Consider the following 11998-nt stretch of genomic DNA (forward strand, 5'->3'; position numbering starts at 1 on the left):
CCGCGGCGTGCGCTTCCAGGAAGAGCTCGCCGAAGGCTGGCGGGGCCGGCTGGCCACCAGGGGGCAAGAAAGAGCCGCCTTGGCGAACACCAGCCGGCCAGGGTGCCCCCCGAAAGCATCTCGCCCGGCCGGCGCCATGACCATCGGCGCTCTCCGCCCGAGGGGCAGCCCCCGCCTGCAACTGCCGTTCCTGACCAAGGTGGGTGGAGGGCAGCCGAGGCCGGCGGAACCCGCATGGCTCGCCACTTGCAGCCGCCATCGGTGTGGCAGAGGGGCCGGCGCAGACATCTGCCGTGCCCTGCACTCGGCCCGGGGCCGCTGGCGTCGGGAGGGCGAAGTTTGTTTCGGGCCCCTTCAAGCCCCAAGTGCGTGTGAGACGCAGGGAGGGAGGGGGAGCCCAGGTGGGGACTGCCTGCGACTGCGCCCCCTGTCCGCCCCTCCCACAGATGGAGCGCGTGGTGGTCGGCATGCAGGACCCCGACGCGGGCCTCACGATGCGCAGCCAGCGCAGCCTCCTCACTGCCATCCCGCACGCCATGACGGGTGAGTCTGGGGCGTCTCCGCCCCACCCCGGCGCTAGGCTCTCCCTGGGCTGGAGGGGGCAGGGAGCAGGGGCCGCCTGGTGGTCTGCGAGGGCCGCTCCCGCCTTAAGGGCTGCCCTCTGGGTGCTTTGCCTTGGGCTGCGGTTCATGCCCAGTAGAGCAGTGGCGAATTGGGATGTCCCGGGGCCTTCCTGAGTCATCAGCATCTTTGACAGGTGACGGAGCATCCATCCGTTTGTCAGTCACATGACATCGTTCTCTAACCCACTGATCAAAGCCCCTTGCAGGGTGTTCCCAAGCCACCACACCCTGCTGGCAATCTGGCACTTGCAAACTGCTGCCCTGGGCCCTTGCTAGCTCTGTGCTCAGTGCGCCGCAAAGCAGCAAACGTCCCGCTAGCAAAGTGGTTGTTCCTCCCCTCCTCGTGGGGGGTGGGGAAAAATAAGCTGGTATTTTACAGGCATTGCTGCCTGCAACAAAGGCCCCCCTCTCAGCCGATCTGCAAAAGCAGGTTTCTCCCCCCCCCCTGCGTTTTGCCGAGAGAAGGGCTCCTCTCTGGCCTATGATGCCTGTGAAATACAAGGGGCATTGCTGGACAAGTGTGTCACTGCAGCCAAATCGGAGAGTGCGAGGGGAGAGTGAGGGAGAGGGCTAAGAAGAGTGGCTGGAGAGTGAGGTGAGGTGGTGTTTCTCACAAAGAAGGGGGCAAAGAAAGGCTGAAGAAAGGGAGAAGGAAGGCTGCTTGTAGAATACAAGGGGAATTGCTTGCAAAGCAGTTCTTTTATCCTGGATTGTGGTTTTTGCAGATTGTCTGTGAGAAAGTGGAGGGCGGGGAGGAAGCACCTCCTGGAGGGTGGGGGAAGACAGAGAGAGCAAAGGGCTGAGGAAAATGAAGCTGCCTGGATTTCACAAGGGGAGGAAACCTGCTTTGTGTACATCAGCTATGAGAAGGACTCCCGTCGCCCACAGTGATGTCTGCACAACACCCCTTTGTCTCCCCCACATACACTCCACTTTCTCCTGGACCATCTGCAAAAAGCACCATTGAGGGAGGAAAAATAAGCTTTACAGGTAGCCTTCCTTCCTTCAGCCTTCCTTCCCAATGCTGCCGTGCCTCCCTCTTAGTGCCATCCTCCCTCCGCGCCCCGTGGATGTCTTCACCTGCCCTCCGTGGCAGCTGCCAGGGTTCTGCATGGGGCTGTTTGAAAGTCCTGCATTGGAGTAAGATTCTTATGGAAGCCCCCCTCCAGGCAGGCTTGGCAGTCCCTCTTCTCAGGAAACGTCTCTCTCTTGGCGCTGCTGACTCTTCCTCCTCATGCTTGTCTCATCCCCGCACACAACACATGGACTTCCACCAGCCATCTTTGGGTCAAGGGCCAGGCTGGGGAAGGGTCCTGCCTGGTCACTTTTTGGGCTGACGCTGGAGGGTGAGGGAGATGGGGGAGCCTCCCCAGTTTCTCTGGCGTTTTCACCGAGAGCTTAAAGGGTCCCTCATTTTGCCGGCACCCAATCTTGCACGGTGACTAGGCAAAGAGGAGGTTAGCAGGCAGGCATTGCCGGGCCCTGGGGGTGGGCAGCGGGCGGTGCAGCAGGGCTCTCTCCTGAGCAGCTCCTTCTCTCCTCAGGAAGCGACATTGTGGAGTGGCTCGTCCAGAAGTATGCAATCTCAGAGGAGGGTGAGCACCTGCACCTCTGCCGCCCTACCTGCCTTCACTGGGGGCTGGGCTGGACCCGCACTCCTAGGGGGCAAGGAAGCCTGACAAGAAGCTGTTAGCTCCGGTTGCCCAGGCAAGGGTGGCCCTTCCCAGCCCATGTGTAGAGGGGCAGCAGCCCACCTTCTTGCCTGGGATGACCCAGTTGGGGGCTGTGCCCCACAGCAGAATTTTGACATGCGGAGCCTCCTTCCCACCGCCAACCTGAGATCACCCCTCATTGAACACAGCACCATATTTTATAGCTGTTCTTAAAGGCAAACAGAGCCTCTGCCCTTCTGCTGGAGATGGGGGAGAAGCGGGTGCTGAGGGCTTGTAGACCCCCCTCCCCCACGCAAGTGCTGATTATTTGTGGGCCTGGTCAGTCAGGGGAACCTGCCTTGCAGGGGTGGCCAGTTGTCTTGGAGCTGCTCATGCTGCCTCCTCTCTCCAGAATCTGTGCACCTGGCCAAGTTGGTTGTGCTGCACGGCTACATCTACCCTCTGAAGGACCCGGGCAGCCTGCTCCTACGGGTGGACGAGACACCCTACAGGTTCCAGGTTGGTCCCTCGGGGAGAGCCAGTTGGCCTCTGGAGCTGCTGCTTTGAGGCTGCCCCTGCATTGAGAATGCTCTAGGATGTAGGATGCTTCATGCTTGCAGGCTCTGTGCAGGGCGGAGCCAGGAATCCGGGTGGGCGATAGGAGTGTGTGCATCACAGCCTGCTTGCTGCCTGGGAGGGCCTTTGAGCAGCCAGGAGGGGGGGTAGGTGGCCTGTCCAGACCAAAGAGGCTTGTTGGCTTCTCCCCCCCCCCACTGCTTTTGGCAGCTGAATCACATCCCTTTCTCTGTGGCCCACAGACCCCCTATTTCTGGATGAGCACAAAGTGGCCAGCTACAGAACTTGATTATGGTGAGTGATGCTTTGGCCATCCTGCCCAGAGAAGCTCCCTTCACCTCCCACCCTCCCCCACCCCAGGCTCTCTGTGCGGCAGGGGGACCCTGGAAGGGGCTCCCCAACCAATGATGGACGCTCCCTGTTCCAGCAATCTATCTTGCAAAGAAGAATATTCGTAAGCAAGGAGAGCTCACTGAGCACGAGAAGGTAAGTGGTCCAGAGGCCTGACCGGACAGTCTTGGAGCACGGTGAGCAGGGCAGGAGATGGGTGGGGGTGGGCCCCTGGGCAACAGCACTGGCCTGGGCATTGGGTGGCTGATCCATCCCTCTCCTCGTTGTTTCCGGCTAGTGCCGGCATGAACCGGGGGTGGGGGGGAGGTGGCCCAATCAGCTTGCCATGGGGTGTCCCCTGCAGGAAGATTACATGCAGCTGCACAAGAAGATCAATCACACCTGGGACTTTGTGGTGATGCAAGCCCTGGAGCAGCTCCGGTGAGTCAATCTGTGGAGCCCCGCTCCTTTGGGGTCCGGGGCTGGGTGCAGGGAAGGTTAGGGACCGAGGCCATGATGCTCCCTCCCTCCCTCTTGGCACCAGGGCAGCAAAGCAGCGGCGCAAGGGCGATCAGATTGTCATTGAGTGCCAGGAGCAAGCCTATTGGCTCGTCAACAGGCCCCCGGTGAGCGGAAGAGGTGGGAGGAGGCGGGAGGGGGACAGCACAACCCAGCCTGGACTCAGGCACTGACAGGAGGCTGTCAGTCTCATTATTGCTCCTGACTCCCAGGGGCATGTGAGCAGGATGAGGGAAAACGTGACCACCACCCCTGCCCCATGCCTGTGGGGGACAAGGGTGCCTCTTGGACTGCAAGGAGTGGTGCCACGTCCAGCATTGGGGCTCCTTGTTAACCTGCCCAAGGCCTCAGCTGCATCAGGTGGGGGCATAGCAGGATCCTTGGGTATGGGGTGGGAGTCCCCAGGAAGCAAAGGTCACATGCCAGCCTCTGCCGTGCCCTGTCTGCAGCCTGGAGCCGTGGACGTGATGGAGCAGAGTCCAGAGCGGAGGAACTGCCAAAGCAGCTGGGTCCAGCTGGTCAGTGCGAGAGGGAGGGAGCGAGGGAGAGGGGGTGGGATGGGAAGTGGCTTGCTCCAGCCTGGACTATACTTGGCCAGCCACTCTAGCCAAAGCTTCAACCAGGATCTGGGTACATGCAGCTCTAGCGGCAGCTGGGCCGAATTGCCGCTTGTGGCTGGTCCTGCTGACTCCCTGCATCATCCGTGCTTATTTCTAAATTGCAAGATGCCAGTAACACCCACACCCACCCACGTACGCCTGCATTATATTGGTGGACACTCTCCATGCCAGCCTGCTCTGGTGGCAGTCATGCCTGACTTGGGTCTCTGCCCTTTGCGCTCCCTTTGCCGCTGGTGAGCAACCAGGCCTCTCTGCCAGGAGGGAAGTTGACCCTGCACATGCCCAAGGCCCATAGGGCACCCTCTCTGTGACAGGCCCTGCTGCAGGGGTCTCTTCAAGGGGACGTGCCTGTGATGACCTTGCTAGCTGCCTCACCTTCCAGCAGGCCTGTCTTCATCCTGACCATGCTGGCTGTGCTCCTCCTTCTGTCTGCTCTGGAGCAAGAAGGAGGGGGCCGAGGGGGCGTTTGTCTGTGTCACTTCCATGGAGTCTTTGCTCCCTACCCCCCAATCCCCAGAGCTTGGAAAAGTTACTTTTTTGAACTACAACTCCCATCAGCCCAATCCAGTGGCCATGCTGGCTGGGGCTGATGGGAGTTGTAGTTCAAAAAAGTAACTTTTCCAAGCTCTGCATCTTCCCTATTGACTGCTTGGGTCTGTTTTCTTCTCTCCTGTGTGCCGCTCTGTCTGTCTGTCCATCCACGTAAGTCACTAGCATGACCCCCCCACGCACCGATTGCAGCTGGAGGGGGTGGGTGGGGTGGGAAGAAAGTGTTCCTGGGCCAGGCATGGTATTGGGGTTGTGGGAGGGCTCCCCAACATTTCGAGAGCATCGCTGAGTGGCAGAGCACTTGCTTTGCATGCAGAAGGGTGTGGCTCAGCTCCGGGCACCTCAAGTCAAAAGGGGAGGTTAACGGCCCTTTCTTCTCTGAGAAATGCAGAGGAGAACCAGAGCCAGCTCCGGGCAGGGGGACAATCCTTCCTGGGGGAGATGAACAAGGAGCCTGACTGTGTCCGCGGCACCTTCTGGTGAGGCTTGGACCGAGGCCAGGGTGGTGGCCGAGCTTAACGCCTCTCTCTCCTTTCCAGGAGAAGAACACCGACTTCTACAAATGGGAGGTGTGTGTGTGTTGGGGGGGGGGAGCAGAAGCAACAGGCTGTCCTAGTAGCCTGCCAGACTGTGAGTGATGAGGGAGGGTACAGAAACATGTTCCAGCCTCAGGCTGGGAAATACGGAGGCTTGTGCTCGCCACCCAGTTTGTCAGGCCAGGGGTGGGGCTCCCCCCCGGGAGAAAAAGGCCATGCTCATCTCTAGTGGGTTGGGGCAGGGAAGGGCAAGTGGACGTCATTGATTTGTCAAGGGCAGCACATGCATTAGAAAATGCACAGCTGGCCAGCTTTCTGCCTCCCTTGAGCATTGGCCCAGTGAGGCCTCTGTGCAGGCCAGCTCTTGCCACCTGAGACATCCAGGGTGCCGGAGATGCTGTGTGGGTTGTGGCAGCTCCTTGACTGCCTTCTCTTGAACACAGATCCGTTATTGCCACTTTGCCATGGGCAGGATGCGTGTCAAGTCTTCCATCTGCCTGGAAGGGTGAGTGTACCGCCAGTGGGCCACTTGTGGGAGAGAGACTAGGCAGAGTCCTGGTTAGCCTGAATGGCCCCCGCTGGCCAGATACTTTATGGGGCGGTGGGGGGGCACTAACCTGTGGCCCTCCAGATGTTGCTAGACTGCAACTCCCTTCCTTCCTGACCATTGGCTATGTTGGCTGTTGGAACCCAACAACCTCTGCAGGGCCAAAGGATTTCTATGTTCACCGCCCAGAGAGCTATTGCTAGTCGGGCGGTATATAAATTTAATAAATAAATAAATAAATAAATCCATCCCTGCCCTGGAGGGAAAAGGAGATGAGACGAGCCAGATGGCAGGAGCGGCCGCACATCTGTGCTTGCAGGAGCAGCACAGTGCCACCCACAAGTCCTCCTGCAGAAAAGGGTGAAATGCCTCTGGGGAGGAAGCCGGCCACCCTCCCTCATTGTCCCGTTAGTCTAAAGCTGGTGCTTGGCCCCATTCTGTGTGAGGATTCAGTTGTGTTACCCATAGTTTGTGGTACCTCCATGTGGTTTGTTGAATTCTATACTTCTTCCCTGGATTCCTTTGGGAGGAGGGGCAGGATGCAAGTTTAATAAAATACATACAACACACTGTTTCCTTTGGTGATACAGATTTTATTTATTTGCTTACAGAAAAGATTTTATTTATTTGCTTACAGCATTTTTTCTGTCTCCTCAGCCAAAAAAGCTTATAGAGCAGCATATTATTTATTTTATTTTATATTATTTTAATATAATTTATATCCTGCCCTTCCTCCCAGTAGGAGCTCAGGGCAGCAAACAAAAACACTAAAACATCATAAAAACAGGCTTTAAAAATATATTAAAACAAAACATCTTTAAAAATCTTTTTTAAAAAGAGCTTTAAAAACATCTTAAAAAGCAATTCATTATTGCTTTCAAATATGAATTATAAGACAGGTCCTGTCAGGCTTACATCTGACAAGACAGATATCAGGAGGAAGGAGGCAAAAGCAAGCTCACATTATGTCTGAGTTACACTGCTATGCTATGCACGTGACTGTTTCACACACAGGGAATGAGAATTCGGGTTCTTGTTGGCGAGTTCTCTTCCAGATTTGGCTGCACGTTTTGGGGAGTCATCACGATTCCCTGCCCCCCTCCACTGGCACCCCCTTATTGCCAACTGCTCCCATGGTGGGCTTTGCCTCCTTCGCCGTGACAGGCTGCAGAGCTGGCTGGCCCTCCACAATTCTCACCCTCTGCCCTTGCCTCTGCAGATACATCAAGCTCAACGAGCAATACATGCCGCATGACCCCATAATGTCTGGCTGTCTTCCCAGTAATCCCTGGATCACAGATGATACCATGTATTGGGCAATGAATGCCCCTGCGTAAGTGCAGAGTTCCAAAGCTGGAGGGAGGGAAGGAGGAAGGAAGGGCATCCAAAGCCTGCCATGTGCCAGCAGCCCCCCTCCCTTCCTCAATACTCCCCTAGCTGTATGGTGGGTGGGTGGGCAGGTGGTCCGTCTCCCAAAAGGCTCTCCCCCCTTGCCATGGTGTGTGTCTCTGGCCAAGGGCCCCTGGGGCTCCTCTGTTCCTTGCCTGCAGGGGAACAGCCCCCACCAAGCTGCGGGTGGAGCGTTGGAGCTTCAGCTTCAGTGAGCTCCTCAACGATGCCCTGGGGCGGGTGCAGCTGCTGGAGTTCCTCAGGAAAGAGTTCAGCGGTGAGTGCTTTTGCTTCTGGGCCAGGGTGGAGTGGGAGGGACTCCAGGAGCAGCACAGAGGTATGCCTCCTTGGGCTGCGACCCCCAGCCAGGCACAAGATTCTAGAGGAGCCCCATGGACCAGGCACTGGCTGTTCTGTGGCCTTCCCTCTTGAGCACGGTTGGGGGGTGGTGAAAGGGAGCAGCGCTGTTGGTTTCTCTTCTGCTCCAACTATGGAATGGTTGGCTTGCTCTCCTCCTATTCCCAGCTGAGAATCTGAGCTTCTGGGAGGCGTGTGAAGAGCTGTGCTACGGGGAACAGGCCCGCATTGCTGAGACAGTGGACTCCATCTATCAGTAAGTGCCCCCCCCAAAAAAGACAAGGCAAGATGATATTGGCCCATCAAAACTCCTCTTCCAATGCCATCCAGATGGAAGACCCTCCTCTACCCCTCTCCAGGAGCTCTCTGGGTCCCCTGCCTTACCGATGCCCTTATTATGGGGCTGTTGTTCCCTCCAGGCAGTTCCTGGCCCCTGGTGCCACCCGCTGGGTGAACATTGACAGCAAGACCATGGAGCGGACCCTGGAAGGCATCAAGACTCCACACCGCTACGTGATGGAGGATGCCCAGATGCACATCTACATGTTGATGAAGAAGGTGCTGAGCATGGGGAAGAAGGAAGAGCGGGGTGGTCAGGAATATGGTGATGCCCCCCATATCCTTCCCCCTGGCTTGAGGGCACTGCACTGTACAACCTTAAGTTACGGGCAGGGTAGCACCACTTGCGCATGCCAAGGAAGAGGTAGGCGCTGCCTTGGGCATGGCCCCCTTTGGCTGGGAGGGGCCCTGCTGTGTCCTGCCCTATGAATGCCTCTCACCCTGGCTAGGATTCCTATCCACGCTTCCTGAGATCGGACCTCTACAAGAACCTGCTGGCGGAGGCCGTCGTGCCCCCCGCAACTAAGAAGCGGTGAGTGGAGGGGAGCCTGCAGCCTGGGCGAGGCCTGGACCAGCCTTTGTGCAACTCTCATCCTTGGCAGAAAGGAAGGTCCCGGTGTGCACCAAACCTGAGTTTTGCTCCAGGATATAGGCTGGGGGGGGGAGGGCTTTCATCAGGGCAAATCCAGCAGTTTCTCTCAGGCTGGATCGCCCCCATTTCCCTGTTTAAGGGAGAAGGGTCACAGCTCAGTGGTAGTGCATCTGCCTTGCATGTAGAAGGCCTCAGGTGCTTCTCCCAATGGCATCTGCAGGTAGGGCTGGAGAGCCCTGTTGGAAGTCCTAGGGAGCTGCTGCCAGTCAGTGCAGACATTACTGAGCCATGTAGACCAATGGTCTGGTTCCGCATGAGGCAGCTCCCTGCGTTCCGCCCCCCAGGCTCTTCCCATTCGCACGGAAGCAACGTCACTCCAGCCCTGCCACCCCCTCATGGGGACCACCAAGTGAAGACTGAAGAGTAAAGCCGCTCCAGCTACCCCTGCCTCGGTGCCACCCCCAAAGTCTGCTGCCTCATCTGTGGCTGTGGCAGCCCAGCACCTACTCCTGGACACACAACCGGGAAGAAGCCACAATGGTGCTGTCAGCCAGGCAAAGGCCCTGCCCACGTCGTCTTCCCTCAGGCATGGGCCCTTCTCCCTTTCTCCTGCCCCCAGCTGTGCCTTGGCCTCCACTCCCTTTCCCCGGTGCCCCTCTGGCTGACGCAGAGAGCATCCTTCGGTGTACGAGCTGCCCAGCCTGTCAATAAAGACCCCTTGCTGAGTCTTCATGGCAGTTGCTTCTCTGGCAAGGGAAGGAAGACGCAACCTCTGTTGCAGAGATGGAAGCCGTGTCACGCTGCCTTGCCTCTCCCAGGAGGTGCCAGGGAGCCTGCCCTGGCCTCTCCTGCATGGGGCAGGCCCCCTTGGCCGCTGTGGGCCCGCCTGCGTTTCCCAACAGCTTCCGGGCAGGTAGGAGGCCTTGCTCACCTTCAGAGGAGCAAGCCGGGAGAGGAGCTGGCCAAGGGCGTGAGCGGTGGCGGCTTGAGGCTTTTCTGGTGGACTAGGGCCAGACAAAAGGAGCCCACAGGGAGGGGATGGTCTTTGTCCTCCTCCCTTGTAGCCCCCTCCGCGTATGGCTAAAGGTCTTCCCGGTTCCAGCACTGTCCAGGCTGCCTGAGATCTAGCATGAAGGTTGCTGCTGCTAGGAGTTGGGTTTTTATGGTGTTCCCTGGAACCTGATGGAGGGGGGAGGAATCCAATAGAAACACAATAGGAACAGCACAGATGGGGGCACGCTGCTCAGATGCCCTCAGTTCACCACCGAAGAGGGAGCACCTGTTGGCCAGTGATAATCAACTGAATGGGGGTGGAAAGGGAACCAGGGCACCAGCTTTGTGGGTCAGAGGGATGAGAGGACAGCCTGGCTTCCTTTCATCTGCAGCAGGCAGGACCCTCTCCCCACCTCTGAACTTCTTGCATTTGCTGGCCCTAAAGTTGTAAAAAATCTCCAATACAGCTGTATTGTACAGAATGTGCACTGCCTCTGTCCTCGAGACCTGCACCACCACACAGCTGGTGTCCTCTAATGGCTGCCAATTGCACTGCATGGACCTCTCACAATGTTGGGGGTACAACGCAAGTCTGCTTTCCCCAAGAGTACCTCCTCATACTCGATCCTGCCTTGCGGCACATGCTCAGCACCGTGGATCAGCCTGCCACGAGAGCCCACCAATCCTCACATCCAGGGGAAACGGAGGCTGGGTAGGTTCTGGGCCCCCTGACCACAGCCTGGTCTTGCCTCCTGCATTTGTGCCCTCCCTGCGCCAACCTGCTAATCCCAGCCCCCTTGCTGCTGAGCAGATGCCAGCAAAACACTTTAGGAGCAGATGTTATGGCAAGCTGTTCAGCTGGGCCCCTCCTCTGTGGCATCAGTGGTGTGTGTGTGTGTTCACAAGAGAGGGCAAGCGGGTGCATTTGTGTCTGTTTCAACATCTGCTGCTTCCTCCTTTTTTGTCTCCGCGTGGCTATTTTTCAGTATCATTGCACCTCCTCTGTTCTAGCAGCCTATAATAACCCTCATGTGTTCCAGCCAAGACAAAGAGGTGAAATTTCTAGACATCGTAAACAACTTGTGTCCTAGAACAGTTGGTCATGGAATCCATCAGAGGGGACTTAAATCTTAAGTGGCAGATGTGTTGCTTATAGTTAAGTTGTGAGATGTCAAGAAAATCTGACAGTCGCTTTTGACTTCAAAGGAGAACATCTTGTCTGAATTAAAAGAAAAACCCCACAAACTTTGGCCAAAAATGCAATCCGACAAGAAGGGCCACAGATCAACCTCTGACTGCTCAGTGTTTTGTGAAGATCTTCTTGTACTTCAAGTAGTGACAGAGGTTATCTAAATAGATAATGTGAATTTTCTGCTGCCTGAGGTGTGGCACCAAGCCCATCATGAGTTTAGTGAACACTCAAAGTACTGAGGCGAGCCCAAATGGAGACTAGGAACAGGCAGGAGTAGACCCCCCCCCGACAGGCTTTATTGCACCTGATAGGAAGTGCTCCATCTCCTGCAGCCTGCCCCTCACCTTCTGGGGCCTGGTGTCAGAACTTGTTCTCCTGGTGGGGTTGTCCAGGGCTAAGCTTGGGGTTGTTGAAGACTGGGTTTCTGGTGAAATGTGAATTGGTTCAGGTTGGGCTCTGTCCACATTAGCCCCTGTAAAGAAAACATCTTCTTTGGGGGCAAAAGGAATAAGGTGGCCTTCTATTAGGGCAGTTATCATCGGGGGGGGGAATGAAGGCATAGCTTTTTCTTTGTCTTTTGACTCAACAAGGATTTTATTTACATTTTCTTCCCCAGACAGACTAAATCCTTTGAAAGGAGCTACAGCCAGATTATTCCTAGAATCACTGTCAACTATCCAACAAGTTAACCAGAAAGCTCTCCTAGCAATCACCCGTGGCCATATTCCTGGCTGTGAAAATCAGTGTGTCCAGGGAAGCATCTGACTTAGGCTCCTGGACCCTCATCAATTTACAAAATAAGGGGAATAATTTGGTAGCATCCATGGCCGAATCGGCCATTTCTTGGAAGATCCACAAAGGCAAGCCTTGGTCATTAACGAGAGGGAGGCTGAAGTTCTCTACGTTAACACATTGGCAGACATTGTGGATTTCTTACTGGTTAATGAGGCATCCCATTCCACTATACGTAACCTTTTAAATGATACCACCAAAAGAGAAAGAACTTCTAAGGGGGGAGGGTTCTCTGAGTTCTGTTCTGAACATTTTAGTCCTAAGGTAGAAAGGACTTCATGGGCCACTTTTTAGAATCTTGCACTTAGAACAGGCGTGGCTCCGAAGCAGGGGAGGGCGCCCCCCCCCCCCCAGATTTGAGCCTTCCCTGTCCCTCCTCCCTTCCTCATAGA

At 56.4% G+C, this 11998-nt stretch overlaps 1 protein-coding gene across 8 annotated transcripts; it reads left to right on the plus strand.

The window, feature by feature from the left end:
* The first annotated feature begins 49 nt into the window (after nt 1–49).
* On the plus strand, nt 50–9974 carry RGS11 (regulator of G protein signaling 11). Of its 8 annotated transcripts, XM_061600168.1 has the most exons (17): nt 50–199; nt 447–543; nt 2168–2218; nt 2688–2794; nt 3094–3145; nt 3279–3337; nt 3546–3622; nt 3726–3807; nt 4150–4218; nt 5409–5438; nt 5849–5910; nt 7172–7285; nt 7503–7618; nt 7867–7954; nt 8118–8256; nt 8487–8569; nt 8974–9974. In XM_061600168.1, exons 1-17 carry the CDS (start codon nt 137–139, stop codon nt 9047–9049), a joined length of 1365 nt encoding a protein of 454 aa, XP_061456152.1. In that variant the 5' UTR covers nt 50–136; the 3' UTR covers nt 9050–9974. The 8 variants fall into 8 exon arrangements, with proteins under 8 accessions (XP_061456152.1, XP_061456154.1, XP_061456155.1 ...); XM_061600170.1 differs by lacking the exon at nt 5409–5438; XM_061600171.1 differs by lacking the exon at nt 4150–4218.
* The last annotated feature ends 2024 nt before the right edge of the window (nt 9975–11998 follow it).

This window comes from Rhineura floridana, chromosome 17, assembly GCF_030035675.1.
Source record: "Rhineura floridana isolate rRhiFlo1 chromosome 17, rRhiFlo1.hap2, whole genome shotgun sequence".
Classification (NCBI taxonomy): Eukaryota; Metazoa; Chordata; class Lepidosauria; order Squamata; family Rhineuridae; genus Rhineura; species Rhineura floridana.